The 22,580-nt window shown below is 44.7% G+C and overlaps 1 protein-coding gene across 1 annotated transcript in view; it reads right to left on the minus strand.

Moving 5' to 3' along the window:
* SNX6 (sorting nexin 6) overlaps positions 1-22,580 on the minus strand; it is a 74,146-nt gene that overhangs the window by 9,686 nt on the left and 41,880 nt on the right. Inside the window, exons 5-10 of the mRNA XM_077464704.1 lie at positions 15,545-15,666; positions 13,986-14,109; positions 10,410-10,505; positions 4,371-4,476; positions 3,106-3,181; positions 776-815 (exon numbers count right to left, since the gene is read on the minus strand). Of these exons, the coding sequence (XP_077320830.1) occupies positions 776-815; positions 3,106-3,181; positions 4,371-4,476; positions 10,410-10,505; positions 13,986-14,109; positions 15,545-15,666 (564 nt within the window). The remainder of the gene's footprint in view (positions 1-775; positions 816-3,105; positions 3,182-4,370; positions 4,477-10,409; positions 10,506-13,985; positions 14,110-15,544; positions 15,667-22,580) is intronic.

Genomic DNA, 22,580 nt, shown 5'->3' on the forward strand with positions numbered 1-22,580 from the left:
TTTTTATATATTTTTTCAAATGGTCATAAATTAAAAAAACACTTGTAAACGAAACATGGCTAAACAGCGTTTACAAGCCGTTACAGGTATGTGGCATTTTAAATGCCTCTGAACATTCGTTCTAAATGCATTTTATTGCGTTCCAAAAAATGCTTCTGAACTCAACTGCCTAGAAACTACTATATACGACCCTGTGTACATGTACTGATAAGATAACATTGAGGAGAGCTCAGGGGCAGCTGAAAAAATTGCCCAACTGCTCCTAAACATCCGTTTACCAGCAGCAGGGTACATGAGGCCTTACCTGCGGACTTTTGCACTTTAATAATCAATATAAGGTATCATTACTGTTTATGCATATTGATTTTAGTACTATTGTGTTTCATTTAGCACTGCACTTTATTATTTTTCAGATTGGTACACAATGCTCTGTTAGATTATGGTGTTAGCAGCTTTTCCTATTATGACATTAGTGCAATAATTGTATATGGTTTTTCAAATTTTCTGTAATGTTCAGAGGCACAATCCAAGTAAATACATAATTTATGTAATGGAAAACACAACAAGTAAGCATTTAAAATAGTTTGTGTTTTTATCTGCATTTAAGTTGTTCTCTAATTACCTAGCAAACACCAATGTATTCGTTTTGGGTGGACTGGCCCTTTAAGGTTTAAAACGTAGGCACCCTTGAAAGAAAACTCCCATATTAGAACTTTTGAGTACAAATGCATTCAGCCCCTCCTGTGCAAACAATGCAATGATGAATAATACTTACGCGAGTTTTGTCAAACAATTCAGACACTCTTAAGAAAAATCTGTACATGAAAGAGAAAAAAAAAAAAAGTTACGTTGCAGTGCTTACAACTAGGGATGCACCGAAATTTTGGCCGCCGAAACATATCGGCCGAAAATGCCCCTTTCGGTAATTTGCCGAAAGGAAAAAACGGCCGATAATTGAGCTGAAAATGGGGCGGGGCCTGGGCGGAGCACTGCCCCCGCCCCTGGTGCCGCCCATCATGGGAGGTGTATAGCGCAGGAGAGCCGCCTCCGCCGTCTGGTTCAATACAGCGCTGGGAACATCACAGCTTTAATTTCAATAGCTGTGTGTTCCCCCGTCGCACGCCGTCGCATACAGCCCCCCCCCCTGTTCGGGGAACATTGATAGACAGATCACCCGTCCAGATTGGACGGGGGATCTGTCTATCACAGTTCCCCGGACAAGGGGGAGGGGCTATATGCGACGGGGGAACACACAGCTATTGAAATTAAAGCTGTGATGTTCCCAGCGCTGTATTGAACCAGACGGCGGAGGCGGCTCTCCTGCGCTATACACCCCCCATGATGGGCGGCACCAGGGGCGGGGGCAGTGCTCCGCCCAGGCATCACTGACTACACAGGGGACAACACACTGGCTGCCCAGGGGGAAACACACTTATCTCTTTTATCACGTCACCAGTCTCTGACCACCTCCTGTACCACGTCGCCAGTCTCTGACCACCTCCTGTACCACGTCGCCAGTCTCTGACCACCTCCTGTACCACGTCGCCACCTCCTGTACCACGTCGCCACCTCCCATGTCGCCAGTCTCTGACCACCTCCTGAACCATGTCGCCAGTCTCTGACCACCTCCTGTACCATGTCACCAGTCTCTGATCACCTCCTGTACCATGTCCCCAGTCTCTGACCACCTCCTGTACCATGTCCCAGTCTCTGACCACCTCCTGAACCATGTCCCCAGTCTCTGACCACCTCCTGAACCATGTCCCCAGTCTCTGACCACCTCCTGAACCATGTCCCCAGTCTCTGACCACCTCCTGAACCATGTCCCCAGTCTCTGACCACCTCCTGAACCATGTCCCCAGTCTCTGACCACCTCCTGTATAAAATTATTTTTAAAAACAGTCATTTTTGGTATCGGTGCTGTTTCGGTATCGATTTCGGTTTTTGGACTAGTGTATTTTTCATTTTCGGTATCGGTTTCGGCATCAAAAAACCCATTCGGTGCATCCCTACTTACAACAAATTCACCCATGCTTCAAAATTAATAAATACAATTACAAATGAAGCTGCTGTGCAAAACACAATGTGTGTTCAAATAATTAAGTGTTACAATGTACAGCACTAAAAAACAGCTAGGTACTAATCACAAACTATAACAGATTAATAAAGAGTTGTGTAGCAATAGTACTATTGTAAACATCCTTTTTAAATAAACTGTGTCCATAAAGAAACATCCATACTACAACTGTGCTTTATACTGAAGACCATGCTCAGACTTTGAACCTGTACGATCAGGCATGGAAGCATGCTTGTGACCTCAGTGACTAAAGTCGCCAAAGCGGAGTCATTTGGGACATGAAATCTTGGATGACAGCGGTACAGATTATGGCGAAAAGTATAGAGCAGGGATGGCGAACCTTGGCACCCCAGATGTTTTGGAACTACATTTCCCATGGTGCTCATGCACTCTGCAGTGTAGTTGAACATCATAGGAAACGTAGTTCCAAAACATCTGGGGGACCAAGATTTGCCATCACTGGTATAGAGGAAGCAGCTACTGCATGCAAACAGCCCCAGAGCCATTAGTAGAAATGAACTGGGGCAACCAGTACAGCAGGGCTGTCTCCTCTAGAATCAGACATGTTGCAGCCACAAGGCAATAAGACAACAATGACTCATAAGGCCTCAGGTACACACGAAAACTTGACAGCTGGTGGAGAGTAAGGCTTAGAAGACCAGAGATGACAAAAGTTATTGTAGGCACTCAGCAGATTTTGCATGCAAGAACAGCAATGGGGAGATGCTTTTCAATGCTGTATGGTGGGAAAGATTTCAGTGCGCATGTGTGCAGCACTCCATCCAGCAGATTACTTTAACGCTCAGTCCTACAACATTAAACTTTTCTGCAGAAGTACCAGAGTAGGTTATGGGAGGCAATCCATACAAAAGGGAGTGGAACATTACAACTCCATCAAACAGGGCCCCAAATAAGGCAGTTGCCAACATACAATGTGAAAAGTGAAAAGAAATACATAGGTCATACAGCTTGTTTTAGGATTTCCACATTGTTTTCATCTCGTTATCTTCATCTCAAATATCACTTACTTGCATATGTCAGTATTGTCCTGTGTTCCCAATGTGTACATTGAAGATCCTATTCTGTTATAGTCATCTGCAACACCTATAACAAAGAGGGAATAAAAAAGCCACCAGAGCTGTATCATATCAGCTTGTGTAGGGTCTTTATATGGTTATTCACTCCAGTACAATCATGGTCTATTCAATGGTGAAAACCTTAATGGGGGCCCAGATAGATCATACCATTCCTTTAAAATATTTAAACACTGGGGGTATATTCACACCAGTTGTGGTGAGAATGCGTTGGGCAGCTATTTCAGCGTAGTTCCACCGCATGAAGGCAAAATGTCTGGTCTCCAGCATGCCTAATTAACACCACTGCTTTGCGGGAGGAACGCACTGTAAAAAAGTACTGCGTAATTAAACACAGCGGGAGCTGATCTGTGGGTACCATGGACTTCAGCACTTGCAAATCATTAGGCAGAGAGCCAGAACGGCGATCTGCCTATGTAAACAATGGGCAGGGTGTTTTGGGAGCGCTAAATACAGAGCTCCCAACCCACCCCAAAGATGCTGCTTGCAGGACTTTTCGGAGCACTGCCCGAGTGTGAAAGGTCACACAGGAATGAATGGGAGGCAGTTTTCAGGCACTTAGCAGAGGCTATTTCCAGTGCTAAAGCACCTGAAAACCGCCCTAGTGTGAAAGGGGTCTTACTAGGACAAAACAAGGCCCAAACGGTGAAGACTGGTTACAGTTTGCCTCAGGGTGGCCATTTCTCTGTATAAAACAAACCTGAGGCTGACCTTACCCCACCCTCTGCACCCTTACTGGCAGCCACGTACATAAGTTGCACGATGCAATGGTACCTTTGTAGCAGCCAGGTAATAACTGTTTGCAAGGCAGCCCATGGCTTTCCAATGATCATCTATAAACAGTATATATGCTCAGTTTAAATTATTATCCAAAACAAAAAGGGGTAAACAGGCCATCCTAGGGACTGTTTCACACTTGTACCACCTGAATGTCACACCACTTGAAGCAATGCCTATGTAATCTTGATGTCTATGGACCTCAAGTCTCCTCAAATTCGGACCAAAGTAGTGCAGGGACTACTTTGAAGTTGCTGCGACTTGAAGTCGCACAGATATGAACAGTACTCATTGGAAATCATGGGGTACAACTTGTCATGTGCCTTTGAAGTCCCAAGTCACACAAGTGTGAAAGGGGCCTTAAACATATGACATGCCTGATACGAGATATTCCATGGTCACAAATGGCAGCCAGGGCTTACATTTATGTGATCTTGTCATTTTGTCTGACTTGGCACTTGCATCCTTCACTCGATTGTGATATTCCACGAGAAATGTCCTCTCATGGTCAAAGAAATCGTCCACATCCTGGAAAGAGAAAAGGTTTAATAGAAACCAGAATTTTTTTTCTAGTCTCGCTGACATAGTACACATAAGATCAAGAAAAATTTATAACAAACAAAAGTTTAATGGAAATCACAGTATTTGGGAACTCCTGTTTAACCAGTTGCCGACCGCCGCACGCCGATGTACGTCGGTACAATGGCACGGGCAGGCATAAGGACATACATGTACGTCCCTTGCCTCCCGCGGGTCGGGGGCCCGATCGGGCCCCCGCCCGGTGCCTGCGGCGGTCGGTATTCGTACGGGAGCGATCCCGGACGAGGGGACGGCCATTCATTCATGGCCACCCCCTCGCGATCGCTCCCGACGAATAGAAATCCCCGGTGACATCACTTCCTCTCCTGTAATGTAAACACAGGAGAGGAAGTGATGTATTCTCTCCTCCGTGTCGGTATTTTTCGTTCCGACACGGAGGAGAGCGGATCAGTAAGTTGCACCAACACTCTACACACACAGTAGAACATGCCAGGCACACTCACACCCCCCCTTTACCCCCCGATCACCCCCCCAATTACCCCTGCCCCCCAGTCACAGTGACACCAATGTCATTTTTTTTTTTTGCATTGGTGTCATTTGTGACTGTAATAACTGTTAGGGCAGTTAGAGTTAGCCCCCTTTAGTTCTAATGTACCCCCCTAACCCCCCCAATAAAGGTTTAACCCCGTGATCACCCCCCGTCGCCAGTGTCACTAAGGCTGGGTTCACATTGCAGCGGTTTATGAGAACGAATGTGATTCGCACCGCACTGCAGTGCAAATCACATCCGATCTCTGTGCGATTCGAGTTCAGCCATTCGCCGCACTCGCCGCACCCGCCGCAAATTCGCACGGGACCCTTTTTTTGGCCCGCAGCAGAATCGGATCGCATGGGTGTTCACACCATGCGATCCGAGTTTGCAGATCGCACTGCGATATGCGAACTGATCTGGGGGTGTCAGTAACATTTCACTGACACTCCCAGCAGTTCGCATAGGGCAGTGTGAACTGCCGCCGGGAGGCATGCGATGCGGGAACCCGCCGCGGATTCGCGGCGTTTCCGCATCGCTCCAGTGTGAACCCAGCCTAATAAGCGATCATTTTTCTGATCGCCGTATTAGTGTCACAGGTGACGCTAGTTAGGCAGGTAGGTATTTAGGTTCGCCGCAGCTTTTTATAGCGCCAGGGACCCCCATATACTACCGCATAAAGCCCCCTGATTGCCCCCTAGTTAACCCTTTCACCAGTGATCACCATATAACTGTTACAGGTGACGCTGGTTGGTTAGTTATTTTTTTATAGTTTCAGGGCATCCGCCATTTATTACCTAATAAAGGTTTAACCCCCTGATCACCCGGCGGGTGTCATTTGTGACTAATAACTGTTAGGGCAGTTAGGGTTAGCCCCCTTTAGTTCTAAGGTACCCCCCTAACCCCCCCAATAAAGGTTTAACCCCGTGATCACCCCCCGTCGCCAGTGTCACTAAGGCTGGGTTCACATTGCAGCGGTTTATGAGAACGGATGTGATTCGCACCGCACTGCAGTGCAAATCACATCCGATCTCTGTGCGATTCGAGTTCAGCCATTCGCCGCACCCGCCGCAAATTCGCACGGGACCCTTTTTTTGGCCCGCAGCAGAATCGGATCGCATGGGTGTTCACACCATGCGATCCGAGTTTGCAGATCGCACTGCGATATGCGAACTGATCTGGGGGTGTCAGTAACATTTCACTGACACTCCCAGCAGTTCGCATAGGGCAGTGTGAACTGCCGCCGGGAGGCATGCGATGCGGGAACCCGCCGCGCATTCGTGGCGTTCCCGCATCGCTCCAGTGTGAACCCAGCCTAATAAGCGATCGTTTTTCTGATCGCTGTATTAGTGTCACAGGTGACGCTAGTTAGGCAGGTAGGTATTTAGGTTCGCTGCAGCTTTTTATAGCGCCAGGGACCCCCATATACTACCGCATAAAGCCCCCTAATTGCCCCCTAGTTAACCCTTTCACCAGTGATCACCATATAACTGTTACAGGTGACGCTGGTTGGTTAGTTATTTTTTTATAGTTTCAGGGCACCCGCCATTTATTACCTAGTCTCACTAGTGTACCCCTAAATTTAGGGGTGTCTACTTTCCAAAATGGGGTCATTTGGGGGGGGTTTGTGCCATCTTGGCATTTTATGGCCTTCAAAACTGTAACGCCCTTACAAAGCCTGAAGGCGGTGCTTGGTTTTCGGGGCCCCGTACGCAGCTAGGCTCCCAAAAAGTCCCACATATGTGGTATCCCCATACTCAGGAGAAGCAGCAGAATTTATTTTGGGGTGTCATTTCACATATGCCCATGGCATGCGTGAGCAATATATCATTTAGTGACAACTTTGTGAAAAAAAAAAAAAAAAAAAAAAAAAGTTTGTAATTTTCCCGCAACTTGTGGCAAAATATAAAATATTCCATGGACTCAACATGCCTCTCAGCAAATAGCTTGGGGTGTCTACTTTCTAAAATGGGGTCATTTGTGGGGGTTTTGTGCCATCTTGGCATTTTATGGCCTTCAAAACTGTAATAGGTAGTGAGAAGTGAACTCAAAAATTTACGCCCTTAGAAAGCCTGAAGGCGGTGCTTGGTTTTCGGGGCCCCGTACGCGGCTAGGCTCCCAAAAAGTCCCACATATGTGGTATCCTCGTACTCAGGAGAAGCAGCAGAATTTATTTTGGGGTGTCATTTCACATACGCCCATAGCATGTGTGAGCAATATATCATTTAGTGACAACTTTGTGTAAAAAAAAAAAAAAATTTTTTTTTTTGTCATTATTCAATCGCTTGAGGCAAAAAAATAAAATATTCAATGGGCTCAACATGCCTCTTATCAATTTCCTTAGGGGGGTCTACTTTCCAAAATGGGGTCATTTGGGGGGGTTTTGTACTGCCCTGCCATTTTAGCACCTCAAGAAATGAGATAGGCAGTCGTAAACTAAAAGCTGCGTAAATTCCAGAAAACGTACCTTAGTTTGTAGATGTGACAACTTTTGCGCAAACCAATAAATATACAATTATTGACTTTTTTTTTTACCAAAGACATGTGGCTGAATACATTTTGGCCTAAATGTATGACTAAAATTGAGTTTATTGGATTTTTCTAATAACAAAAAGTAGAAAATATCATTTTTTTTCAAAATTTGCGGTCTTTTTACGTTTATATCGCAAAAAATAAAAATCGCAGAGGCAATCAAATACCATCAAAAGAAAGCTCTATTTGTGGGAAGAAAAGCACGCAAATTTTGTTTGGGTACAACATTGCATGACCGCGCAATTACCAGTTAAAGCAGCGCAGTGCCAAAGTGTAAAAAGACCTCTGGTCATTTACCAGCAAAATGGTCCGGTCTGAAAGTGGTTAAAAACTGGGGCCTTCAGGATATCATCCAAAGAATGGCCTCCCGGCATTCCATATGGGACAACCAGATTGAACGCAATACCAGTGTCCAACACAACACTAGAACTGGAGATTAAGCTTAGACGGTCTACTTCTTATCCCTTTTAACAGGAAAAAATAGTTTATTATACTTTCCAAATTCCGGTCTCATTTAGCAGGTAGCGACGATTTATAATGCAACACGATCTGGTAGATGAACAGAGATAACACATGTCACATGCAATAATAAAAATAAATATTTGAGAATATATATATATTATATATATATATATATATATATATATATATCACATACACACAGTTGTGCTTATAAGTTTACATACCCTGGCAGAATTTATGCTTTCTTGGCCATTTTTCAGTGTTTGGCTGAAACCATGTATTATCAATCAACAGTGTTTATTCATTTTAATCATAATCACAACAGAAACTACCCAAATGACCCTGATCAAAAAGTTTACATACCCTGGGGATTTTGGCCCAATAACATGCACACAAGTTGACACAAAGGGGTTGGGAATGGCTATTAAAAGGTAACCATCCTCACCTGTGATCTGTTTTCTTGTAATTGGTGTGTATAAAAGGTCAATGAGTTTCTGAACGCCTGACAGACCCTTGCCTCTTTCTGGATTCTGAGTCATGGGGAAAGCAAAAGAATTGTCAAAGGATCTGCGGAAAAATGTAGTTGAACTGTATAAAACAGGAAAGGGATATAAAAAGATATCCAAGTAACTGAGAATACCAATCAGCAGTGTTCAAACTCTAAGAAGTGGAAAATGAGGGGTTCTGTTGAAACCAAACCATGATCAGGTAGACCAACTAAAATTTCAGCCACAACTGCCAGGAAAATTGTCCGGGATGCAAAAAAAAAACCACAAATAACTTCAGGTGAAATACAGGACTCTCTGAAAACATGTGGTGTGGCCGTTTCAAGATGCACAATGAGACACCTGGGGCTGCATGGTCGAGTCGCCAGAAGAACGCCATTACCACGCAAAATCCACAAAGTATCCCGCTTACATTACGCCAAACAGCACAGAGACAAACCTTCTGGCATAAAGTCATTTGGAGTGATGAGACCAAAATGGAGCTTTTTGCCACAACCATAAATGCTTAATTTGGAGAGGAGTCAACAAGGATTATGATGAAAGGTACACCATTCCTACTGTGAAACACGAAGGTGGATCGCTGATGTTTTGGGAATGTGTGAGCTACAAAGGCACAGGAAATTAGATCAAAACGAACTGCAAGATGAATGCAGTATATTATCAAAAAATACCGGAGCAACATTTGCATTCATCAGCCAGGAAGCTGAGCATGGGACGTACTTGGACATTCCAACATGACAATGATCCAAAACACACGGCAAAGTCGACCTGTCATTGACTACAGCAGAATAAAGTGAAGGTTCTGGAGTGGCCATCTCAGTCTCCTGACCTCAATATCATTGAGCAACTCTGGGGAGATCTCAAATGTGCAGTTCAAGCAAGACAGCTCAAGAATTTACACTGGAGGCGTTTGGCAAGGAGGAATGGACAGCTTTGCCATCTGAAAAGATAAAAAGCCTCATCCACAAATACTACAAAAGACTTCAAGCTGTCATTGATGTTAAAGGGGGCAATATGCGGTATTAAGAACTGGGGTATGTAAACTTTTGATCAGGGTCATTTGGGTAGTTTCTGTTGCGGGTATGATTTAAAAAGAATAAAACACAGTTGATTTATAATAAATGGCTTCAGCCAAACACTAACCACGAGTGAAAAAAAAGTTTTTGTGTTATTATTCATATGCTCTGAGAACGGCCAAGAAATCAAATTCTGCCAGGGTATGTAAACGTATGAGCACAACTGTATACATACACACACACATATTTGTTCTTGATTACAGCACAAAGTCCTTCCGAATTCATCATAGGAGAGGCTACCCGGATGCCACGGCATGTAGCCACCCCCTATGATGAGGTCGGAAGAACGAAACGCATCGGTAGGTGGCTATGTGGCAACCAGAAGTAACGTCAGAGCCAGGAACTGGAAGTGACGTACTGGATGTGGCCATAGGCTCCAGATGTGGGGATACAAGCTTTAGTCATCATTGCCTGATGCTACTTCTAGGATGAGATGAGCTTATATTGTCTTTTTTTCTTTCTTCTATGATATGGCAATGGTTGAGATGGATGGAGGAGTGATGCAACGGAGATTCATCCCAGGATTTTGGGTAATATACCGCTTTATGCCAGTCATGAGAATAAGGGTGAGTTTCTTCCTGAAGGGGTAGGTGTCTCACGTGCACAAGTGATGATCTTTGAAAATTCCTGGTGAATGTTCCTATGGGAATTTTTGCACCTTATTTTGGACTTTCTTATGAACGGTTTTGTAGATCTTTGGCATTTTTGGATTACTGATTTGGTGATAACTTGTCATTACTCATTGTCACTACTATGAGATTTGAGCGACAGATGACACATTCTTATTTCAAACTGGATTGTCATTTTTCTTCTTACCTTTGTGCTGGACACAATGACTCCATCAGCTGTTTTTACCACACTTTTAAAGAAATCTTCTAATTTTTCTTTCTTGTTTTTTCCTCTGACACTTAACTAGAAAATAAAAGCAGTTCAAAAATGCTTTTCTATTAATAGAGCAGAAATAATACTTCCATCATTTAAACCATTGGAATTAGCAATTCCATTCGCATTAGCTCAGGCAGCGATTAACTTATATAACCATGCAAGGAAACATCCAGACAAAGAAGTCATTCATTCTACTATGACAGTCCCCGGAAGCAAGGACATGTACTCAGCAATAATAAGAAGCCATCTTAGTGAATAGCATGTTCAGTTACAAATGTGTATGTGGTTATATACAGAAGGCCTGCTTGCAAGAACTTACAAAACGAAAAGGGAAAGTGACATAAAAACTAGTAAGGGGGGGGGGGGTAGTTGTTCAAGAAAGTAATATTCAGTTGTTGACTAAAGGCAGGATAGGCTTCCCTGAAGAGATGAGCGTTCACGGATTGCCTAAAGGCAGACAGAGTAGGAGATAGCCTTACAGGTTGAAGTAGGGTGCTCCAGAGGATGAGAGAGGCTCTGGAGAAGTTCTGGAGGCAGGTTTGGGAGAAGAGGATGGTGTTGATATTTTGAGATGAGCTTAGTGGTGTATCTAAGGGCAGAGTTGTGAATGGCTTTGTAGGTAATATTTTGAATTTTGTTAGGCGAATGGAGGCCAGTGGAGGGACTGTCAGGAAGGGTTGGCAGACATCATACGTATTTATATTTGAGACGTCTTTTCTATCCTTCCCAATATTCCAGGCACCATTTACACACATGGAAATCTATGCAGCTTACTGCATTTTACAATGACAGAAAACATTGCTGCCCTTAACCTCTTGGCACTAAGTGCACACAAATATGCAGGCCTTGGCACCGAGTGGCCGCATATTTGCATGCAATAGTGTAGACAATGCTGTGCCAAGAGAGCGCACCTTGCATGCTTCTGGTAAGTTCCTGATCACCGTCTGCGATCAGGACTTTTCCGATCATGTGACCGATGTAATAACCAATCACAGTGGTCCGTGGCCATAAGCCCCCACCCGCTTCCCGGCATAGTAAACCCTGTAAAGGACTGGTGGCAGCCGGCACCGAGGGGTTAAATAAATGTAATTATGTTCTATAGGGATGCACCGAAATTTCGGCCGCCGAAACATATCGGCCGAAAATGCCCTTTTCGGCAATTGGCCGAAAGAGAAAAACGGCCGATAATGGAGCCGAAAATGGGGCGTGGGCTGGGAGGGGGCGGGGCTCCGCCCTCCTGCCCCTGGTGCCGCCCATCATGGGGGGTGTATAGCGCAGGAGAGCCGCCTCCGCTTTGATCACAGCGCCGGGAACATCACAGCTTTCATTTCAATAGCTGTGTGTTCCCGGCCGCGCGCCGTCACACACAGCCCCTCCCCCTTGTCCGGGCACATAGATAGACAGATCATCCGCAGGATTGGACAGATGATCTGTCTATCAAAGTGCCCGGACAAGGGGGAGGGGCTGTGTGTGACAGCGCGCGGCCGGGAACACACACCTATTGAAATGTAAGCTGTGATGTTCCCGGCGCTGTGATCAAACAGGCCGGGCTCTCCTCCCTGCACAGGCTGGCTGAAAAATGGGACACACTGGCCTGCAATGGGGCACACTGGCCTGCAATGGGGCACACTGGCCTGCAATGGGGGATGCCTCCTGTACCGTGTCCTCTGTCTCTGACCATCTCCTGTACCGTGTCCCCAGTCTCTGACCATCTGCTGTACCGTGTCCCCAGTCTCTGATCATCTCCTGTACCGTGTCCCCTGTCTCTGATCATCTCCTGTACCGTGTCCCCTGTCTCTGACCATCTCCTGTACCACGTCCCCAGTCTCTGACCATCTCCTGTACCACGTCCCCAGTCTCTGACCATCTCTTGTACCATGTCCCCAGTCTCTGACCATGTACTGTACCGTGTCTCCAGTCTCTGACCATCTCCTGTACCGTGTCCCCAGTCTCTGACCATCTCCTGTACCGTGTCCCCAGTCTCTGGCCATCTCCTGTACCGTGTCCCCAGTCTCTGGCCATCTCCTGTACCGTGTCCCCAGTCTCTGGCCATCTCCTGTACCACGTCCCCAGTCTCTGGCCATCTCCTGTACCACGTCCCCAGTCTCTGGCCATCTCCTGTACCACGTCCCCAGTCTCTGACCATCTCCTGTACCACGTCCCCAGTCTCTGACCATCTCCTGTACCACGTCCCCAGTCTCTGACCATCTCCTGTACCACGTCCCCAGTCTCTGACCATCTCTTGTACCGTGTCCCCAGTCTCTGACCATGTACTGTACCGTGTCTCCAGTCTCTGACCATCTCCTGTACCGTGTCCCCAGTCTCTGACCATCTCCTGTACCGTGTCCCCAGTCTCTGACCATCTCCTGTACCGTGTCCCCAGTCTCTGACCATCTCCTGTACCGTGTCCCCAGTCTCTGGCCTTCTCCTGTACCGTGTCCCCAGTCTCTGGCCTTCTCCTGTACCGTGTCCCCAGTCTCTGGCCATCTCCTGTACCGTGTCCCCAGTCTCTGGCCATCTCCTGTACCGTGTCCCCTGTCTCTGACCATCTCCTGTACCGTGTCCCCTGTCTCTGACCATCTCCTGTACCGTGTCCCCTGTCTCTGACCATCTCCTGTACCGTGTCCCCTGTCTCTGACCATCTCCTGTACCGTGTCCCCTGTCTCTGACCATCTCCTGTACCGTGTCCCCTGTCTCTGACCATCTCCTGTACCGTGTCCCCTGTCTCTGACCATCTCCTGTACCATGTCCCCAGTCTCTGACCATCTCCTGTACCATGTCCCCAGTCTCTGACCATCTCTTGTACCATGTCCCAGTCTCTGACCATCTCTTGTACCATGTCCCCAGTCTCTGACCATCTCCTGTACCGTGTCCCCTGTCTCTGACCATCTCCTGTACCGTGTCCCCTGTCTCTGACCATCTCTTGTACCATGTCCCCAGTCTCTGACCATCACTTGTACCATGTTCCCATTCTCTGACCATCTTCTGTACCGTGCCCCCTGTCTCTGACCATCTCCTGTACCGTGTCCCCAGTCTCTGACCATCTCTTGTACCATGTCCCCAGTCTCTGACCATCTCTTGTACCATGTCCCCAGTCTCTGACCACCTCCTGTATAAAAATATTTTTTTTTAAATATGTTTCGGTATCGGTGCTGTTTCGGTATGTGTTTCGGTTTTCGGCCTAGTGTATTTTTCATTTTCGGTATCGGTTTCGGCACCAAAAAACCCATTCGGTGCACTGTTCTAGATAAACATTTAGACACTCATGTTCTATATATACACACTGTATATACATATAATCATGTACATTGATCTATCCCTATAAAGTAAACCTTGAGGAATGAAATCACTGAAACATAACAAGCGTTATTTCCTTAAGTAAACTGGGAGCGTAATAATTCTCTTCAAATTACAAACCAGTATTCATATATCTTTAAAGTCATTTCCATACACTCATCTGATGCCTAGAGGTTCCTTTAAAAGGAGACAAAAGAACACTCAACTTACATCTTGATTGTACTCCAAGAAAACATGAAAATTTAAATCTTTTCTAAGAATTGGATGAGCTGCCACACGACAGAGGAAGACTTCATGCATTGCTACCGTTTTCTTGAAAATAGCCAGGTACTCTCTGAAAGTAATAAGAGGACTTCATTAGCAGAATCTATAAAGTAGAGGGACACACAGCAAATTATTCAGTCTTATGCGTTTGAGTCACATGTCCAAACGCGGTAAAAATAGTATCGGGACAAGAAAGTATAGTGCTACACTGCTAAACATATAATGGGTAAAAGGACCGCAGCTGCACACTTGGATCCACAACAGACCATTGATAAAGGTCTGGCTACCAGGCACAATAAAGTAAAAAATCTGTAGAATCTTTGTTTGAAAAATAAAGAAGGGGGTAGCCAATACAGAGCAAGGTTGGCTTTTCCATCAGGGCCTATGGAGAAATGCCACATATGCAAAGAACTCAGAAGCTCCCTGACCTTGGAAGAGGACAGAAGCACTGCCCGTTATAGGTCAGAGGTAGGTACAAGGGGGTAAAGATAGTAAGGGGAGGCTGAGAAAGTGCTGGTGGGTATTAAAGTTATCCTTTAAAAATAAAACTTTTTTTTTTTGAAGAAGAATCATACTTACCTAGGTGGATGCAGTATCAGTACGATGCATCTGTCTCCCACCGGCTCTAAGGCTGAGAACTGAGCAATCAATCACCGCCAATTTGGTTTTCAGAGCTCCCTGAGCAGAGGGCTGGTGACTGTCAGTCACTGCTGTCTGCTCTGACCCTCCAGCGCTCACTGGGCCGCTGGGCTGTGGAGGGAGCAGGAGCTCGCTGAGAGGCTGAGCTGGGTGCCGGTCCAAGCATGTGGACAGATCCCGACCATATGGCCACGATCTTTCCCGAGCCTGGACCAGCTCTGTGATGTCAGTCGACAGCGGGCTTCAGCCCGTTCTCTGCTGAAAACGGGTCACAGGAGTGCAGAACGATCTGCACTGCTGTGATCCACAGAAGTACAGTCAAATGAGCTTTGGCTGTACTTCTTTAAAAAGTGATACTAAATCTAATTTTTTGTTTTTGTTAAACATAACAAACATGTTATATTTGCCTCCTCTATGCAGTGGTTTTGCACAGAGCAGCCCTGATCCTCCTCTTCTCTGGTCCCTTTCCGTTGCTCCAGGCCCCTCCCTCCTGTTGAGTGCCCCCACAGCAAGCAGCTTACTATGGGGGTACCCAAGCCGAGCCGCAGCTCCCCATGTTCATTCAGACATGGAGCAGCGACCTGGCCCTGCCCTCTCTCTCCTCTTTGGCTTACTGACTTTGATTGACAACAGCAGAAGCCAATGGCGGTTTGCTACTGTCACTGCCAATGCAAGTCTCTTGTGAAACATCACTGGATCGAGAGGGGGCTCATGTAAGTATTAGGGGCTGCTGCACACAGAAGGCTTTTTATCTTACTGCATAGAATGCAGTAATATAAAAAAACTTTCTGTCTTTAGAACCACTCATGTCTCACAACAGTGTTGGGTACTTCAGTTCACCAATAAAATAATAAATGCAAACTTACGCTTCAAGCTCTTGTTTCATTTTGGTAAACTCCTCCTTGGTCATCGAACCCTCCCCTTCACCAAGTTTTTGCAGTTTTTCTCTAGAGGCATCAAAATCTGGTCTGGGTGGTGCAGGAGGGATCTACATTGATAAGAAAGTAATTCAGATTTGTAAATGCATCTTATTTTTTTCAGTTTTTTTTTTTTTGTGACCGCACACCAAATAGGTTGTAGGAGGGTTAGGGCTGCCAAGTTCAGCTGTCTCAAAACCCCAACAAACACAACACAAAACTCTTCAAAAAAAAAACAAAAAAAAAAAAAAAAACACACACCTCCTTACAGTGCACATATGCAAATAAAGCACAGCGTATACAGGCGTGATGATTAACCTTATTCATAGAAAATATCCTAATACCTACACAATTATAAAAAATAAACCTAACCAATTTGACGAAATGTTATCAAGACAAGTGTATTTAAAGGTACAGACCTAAAAGGCAAAACTTTTTTTTCCCATTTCGGACAGAGTAAAGGAAGGTTAACCAGTTCAGCCCAGGAAGGATTTGCCCCCTTAATAACTAGAGCATTTTTTACAATTTGGCACTGTGCTGATTTAATTGGTAATTGAGTGGTCATGCAATGCTGTACCCAAACAAAATTTGCGTCCTTTTTTCCCCCACAAATAGAGCTTTCTTTTGGTGGTATTCGATCACCTTGGTGGTTTTTATTTTTTGCGATATAAACGAAAAAATAAAAAGACAGAAATTTTTGAAAAAAAAAATGCAATTTTTTTACTTTTTGTTATTAAAAAAATACAATAAACTCAATTTTAGTCATACATTTAGACCAAAATACATTCAACCACGTCTTAGGTAAAAACAAACAACTCAAAAAAGCGTATATTTATTGGTCTGCGCAAAAGTTATAGCGTCTACATACTAGAGTACATTTTTCTGGAATTTACGCAGCTTTTAGTTTATGACTGCCTATCTCTTTCTTGAGGTGCTAAAATAGCAGGGCAGTACAAAACCCCCCAAGTCACCCCATTTTGGAAAGTAGACACCCCAAGGAATTTGCTGAGAGACAGGTTGAGCCCATTGAATATTTAATTTTTCTGTCACAAGCGATTGAAAAATTAAAAAAAAAAAAAGTTTTTTTCTTTTGTAACACAAAGTTGTTACTAAATGATATATTGCTCAAACATGCCATGGGCATATGTGGAATTACACCCCAAAATACATTCTGCTGCTTCTCCCGAGTATGGGGATATCACATGTGTGGGACTTTTTGGCAGTCTAGCTGTGTACAGGACCCCAAAATCAATCACCGCCTTCAGGCTAAGGGCGTGAATTTTTGATTTCACTCCTCACTACCCTTCACAGTTTCGGAGGCCATGAAATGCCCAGATAGCAACCCCCCAAATGACCCCATTTTGGAAAGTACACCCTAAGCTATTTGCTGAGAGGCATGTTGAGTATTTTGCAGATCTCGCTTTTTGTCACAAAGTTTCGAACATTAAAAAAAGGAAAAAATAAAATAAAATAAAATTTTCCATTTCTTTCGTCATTTTCCAAAACAAATAAGAGCTGCAAAATACTCACCATGCCTCTTAGCAAATAACTTGGGGTGTCTACTTTCCAAAATTGGGTAATTTGGGGGTGTTTAATGCTATCTTGGCATTTCATGGCCTCCAAAACTGTGATTGGTAGTGAGGAGTGAAATAAAAAATGTACGCCTTTAGAAATACTGAAGGCGGCAATTGGTTTTCGGGGTCTTGTATACGGCTAGGCTCCCAAAAAGTCTCACACTTGTGGTCTCTCCATACTTAAGAGAAGCAGCAGAATGTATTTTGGGTTGCAATTCCACATTATTATTTTTTTCCCACACAGTTTTTGCGCAGCGATTTTATTGAAAGCAATTTTGCTGGAAAAAAACATTTTGAATATTAATGCACTAAGATACACTATATTGCCCAGATGTTTGGCAAAATATAAAAGATGATCTTATGCCAAGTACATAGATACCTTAAAAATGAACAAATATTACAGCACACGCATGCAAAAATTACATTTACCTCCAGCATTTGAAAATGTTTAGGCATTTTAAATAGCCTTGCAGGAGGTAAATGTCATTTTTGCTTGGGACGTTCCCCCCCCCCCCCCCCTGCTTGTAAAAGTAGTCTAGCCGCTAGGATTGCTTTTACATGAAAGCCGACTGCTGGCTGAAATGAACAATGCCAAGAGGATACCTAGACCCGTGGGCATCATTCCGGCATAACCACTCAAAGTCCAGCAACATAACAGTACATTGCTGGTCCTTGCTGGGCATATATTGTAATGTTCATTTTTTTCATGCAGCCTGTGGGCTTAACGAAAAAAGGGACTGATCAGTGGGTATGCGCACCATTAGAATACTGCCCTGCTTCCACTCACTGCTAAGGATATGCATACATGCACTGTCCGTTTTAATTTTAACTGTGGTGGTGAAATCTCCTCCTACAGCGATGGAGTGGCTGATTTACGTATCGTGAGAGCAAATGCTGTTGCTGTCAAAATAAATAAATCCCGAAGCTGAATGGCATACCTGAAAAGCAAACAATGGTAACAACAAAACAATAACACAATAAAACAACTTTTTTTTATTGCAATCTGTGCCCAAAAAAAATAAAAATAAATAAAAATGTAAAAAAGTAAAAATATAAACCAAAGCATGGGGGCAATCCGCCCCTAATGTTAGGGGCAAATCGCCCCTCCACCCCTGTCCCCATGCTTCGGGATATATATACATTTTTTTAAAAAAACGGTGGTGAAATCAACTCCTACAGCACTGGAGCTGATTTATGTATAGTGAGAGCAAACGTTGCTGTCAAGATAGATAAATCAGTGCTGCAGCTGAATGGTGTACCTGCAAGGAAAATAATGATCAACAATAAAACACAGTAAACAGTATAGTATAAAAGAATTACATACCTGCAAAGCAAACAGGATAAAACATAGTAACAATAAAACATTGCAATTATGCATAAAATACAGTAAAACGAAGCAGAACAATAGAGAGAGAACAATAGAGAGAGAACAATAGAGAGAAGAACAAGAAAATTACAACTATTTTTGGCACTTTTTTATTTTATTTTTTATCCTTTTTTTGGAACTGTAAAAGGTTCCAGGTTCAAGACTCCAAAAATGCGATGCCATCTTTCGAGATCCTGTGTTACTGTGCCCTATACTCCACTAGGGTGTGGTAGCATTGGAAACGTTCACCGATGCAGAGACCAGGAGGACCAATAAAAGTGGGTGTCATGCCTGTATCCGCGTTTCCTACAGACACAACATCTTCTTTGGGGTGTTCGTTGGGGTAAGGGTACCAGGGAGGGCATACGGAAAATGCCTCTCCTGCAGCCAGCTCACTGTATTTGCATTGAGAAGTTGGGGCACAGCACCATCCGGAAACAGAAGGGCTGTGATGACCTCTTCCTGGAATTTAAGAAAGGATCTAGTTCGTACTGATGCTTTGTATAGCACATAAGCGTTCAGCAGAGCCAATTGAAATAGGTATACAGACACTTTTTTGTACCAGCGTCTGGCCTTACAGGCAATTAAGTACGGCGCCATCAACTGGTCATTGAAGTCCACCCCTCCCATATTAAGGGAGTACTCCTGGACACAGAGGGGCTTCACAACACCAGTCGCTGTTGGAATTTCGACTGTAATCTCTGTGTGAAGGGAGGACAGAACAAAAACATTCTGATTATCCCTCCAGTTCACTGCAAGCAAATTATTACATCTCAAGCAGGCGCTCTCCCCCCGTCGAAGTCAGGAATCGACAAGCCATTGGGGGACGTCCCAGCGATTAGATCGCTCGGTGCCACATGCGCCAATTGCACAATCAAAAAGAGGACTAAAAAAAGTGTCACGCTTGTGTAATTGTTCACGTACAAGTGGTACCCCTTTCCGAATAAGGGTGACACCAAGTCCCAAAAAAATCTTGCCAGCGCTCCCTATGTAGTCTGGGCAGTTCTCAGGCTCCAAATGACTATTTTTTCCCTTGTAAACCATAAAACATTATGTATAGCCTGTTGCCCTGTCACAGTGCTTATGTAACTTGACCCCATATCTGGCACGCTTGCTTGGAAGATACTGTTTGAAAGACAAGCAGCCAGAAAACGTAATCAGTGACTTGTCAATGCAGACAACTAGATCAGGAGTAAACAAGGCTGCAAACTGTTGGTTGAAGTGGTTTACGAGGGGCCAAATTTTGTAGAGCCGATCAAATTCAGGGTCACCCCAAGGACAACAGAATTCATTGTCATTGAAGAAGTGCATAAACCACAAATGGTGGGCTCCCAATTAGGATTGGCAAATGCAGCGGAAAGGGCACTATGGGCTCGATGGGTCAGTCTTTGTCTTCTTGGTGACTGCGGGACACTACTTGTGCTAGCCACCGCATCAGCTTGAACTGCACTTATGGGACTCGCCATGTGATACTGCAGTGCTGGTTTTCGACTATGACCAGGGTGTACTAGGCCGCTGGTGCTTGCCAGTTCACCAGGATGAGCGGCACTAGTACTTGCTCTCTGCTTCATACGAGAGCCCTGCAGTTCTTGCACCTCAACAGAACAGGGTCAGGTACGCCTGACCTTAGCAGGGGCCACTACTCCTTCATCAGAGCTATCTGTCAGAGTGCCGCTGCTGTCTACTGGTTCGTATACTGAGCCTGAATCCAAACAGACAGTGAGGCGGCTTCCTCTTCGCACTCATCTGTCATGCTGAGCAACATGTAGGCCTCTTTACTAGTGGTACCTCTGTCTGGACATTTTGGCCTCTAAATTTATAGGTACAACTAGTGACTCACAGGCAAAAAGAACCCCGGATTGTCAGAGCCTGCTTTAATCACTACCAAAAAACTGTTAGCGCTCACAGGGATCAGGCCTGACTCTGCGAATGCCGCAGTTATGCGTGTTGTGTTTTGTAAGTGACAGTGATCGATTGATACTGCACTTGGGTGGGCTGGGCGGAGGGGCTAAATGCAAATGCTAGCAGGTATCTGGGCTAACCCCTCTAACGCTGTGTTTTTTTGGGAACCCTAAACTACTGGGAACACTAGTATAGATCTGATCAGATCACAGATATTGATCTGTTTAGACACTGCACTATACTAGTAAGGGAGGTGTATGGTGCATGCATGGGTGTTAGCACGACTGGCACTAAGCTGATGCTGCTTGGGACTGACGCTGACCCTAACCGACGCTAAAACCTAAGTGATGTCACCCATTGGGCGATCGGGAGGGTTAAACCTTTACTAGGTAATATATGGCGGGTACCCTGACGCTAAAAAACAAAAAAAAAAAAACACAACAACTAACCAGCATCACCCGTGACACCAATACGGTGATCACTGGTGACGAGAGGGGAAATGGTTAACTGGCGACGATCAAGGGGTTAAAACCTTTATTTGGTAATGTATGGGGGTACCCCGACGCTATAAAAGACTGACGGTGTCACCTGTGAAATCTGAAGGTTTTCATTTTTCCCTTACAGCTTTCAGAATTTGTGAAAGACCCCCAAAATTATATACTTTATGAAAGCATATAACCTCTAGAAAAAAAAAAAGAAGGAGCTAATAATTTTTTAGACCCCGCAGTATTTGCGCAAAATGTTTATCAATCCTATTGGCAAAAAATACACTAAAACCACTATTAGCAGATAAAAACAGATAATTTTACAACGTTTCTGCTAAATCCCTACTAATTATAAAAGCTTAACCTGTATGAAATTAATGAATAACATATTTGTAAATTTTAAAGTGCGCCTTTTTGCAAAATGGTGAAAAATTGAATCAAAACGTACCCAAAAATTTCTCTAATAATCTGGGGGTTTTCATTTTTCACTTACAGATTTCAGAATTTGAAAAGACCCCTCAAAACTAGACATTTTCTAAAAGCACATGACCTGTAGAATAAAAAAAAAAAAAAGTGCTGTTTTCTGGGCCTTGCAACAATTGTGTAACTGTACATCACATCGCTATTTTCACTAAAAATACACTAAAACCATAAATTTTTTATTTTTTTTGAAAAGCCCACGGAGTGTGAAACACACCCAAAAACTCCACCTGGTGCCAAAAAAAGTGCACACACAAAGAGTGAACACAAAAACGTGCAACGGGTGCTACACGTCCTCCCTAGGAAGCACCTTACCCTGATCCCCCGGGGAGTTAGGCTCCAGACGAGGACAGAGGTACATCACTGGGGTGAATCTGGCCAAAACCAGATGGACCCCCTTTCTCTGGAAGGTCTGCCGAAACAGACCCACCCAATTACTCGGTTTGGACTCCCCCGAAGGGAGACCCCATGAAAGAGGGCGAACCAAGCCAAAAGACCTATGTCCACCCCCTCCCAAGACTTTCAGGGCAGGCCCGAGAACACGCACCAACAAAAAAATACAAAAAAGTGACAAACACTGGGTTAAAATAAATAGGAAAGTGGGAAGAAGGAAGGAGAAGTGAAAGAGTTATCATTGTGCAATAGAATGGCCAGGCCCTTCAGCCAGGAATAAAAATTTTCCCTGGTCCTAGCCAAAAGGCTCGGCCCTAGAGGCAGGAGTGGGAAAAAAATAAGAAAAAAAAAAAAAAGTGTGTATGGTGAAGTGACCATGGTGGCATAAATCAAAGTGACCCTCACAGTGATTGTCTGGCACCCCTGAACTGCCACTTTAGGGGCACATTCACCACAGGCTTTTGTCACAACCCTGACCATGACCCAGACCAGTGCAGACCCCACTCCACACAGGAAGGCCTGAAGGCCAGGGAACCGACCCTCTGACCAGACCCAATGCAGCACCCATTCTCACCAGGAGCACCCTTCCAGGTGGCTCAGACGCAACCAGTGGTCGGACCACAGTAATCTGTCAGGCAGCTCGACATAATCCCTGCTGAAACTGCACATCCAGGCACAATTACGCCATTGGATTCGCCAGCCCTCCCCTATGGGAGCAGCACAGCGCCTCCTCTGGTAACTGATAAGAACAGATACAACACTTGATCTTAGCCAAAAAGTCAGTA

Source organism: Lithobates pipiens, unplaced genomic scaffold (assembly GCF_037356315.1).
Source record: "Lithobates pipiens isolate NorthernLeopardFrog02 unplaced genomic scaffold, aLitPip1_a1.2 Scaffold_30, whole genome shotgun sequence".
In the NCBI taxonomy this organism is placed as follows: domain Eukaryota; kingdom Metazoa; phylum Chordata; class Amphibia; order Anura; family Ranidae; genus Lithobates; species Lithobates pipiens.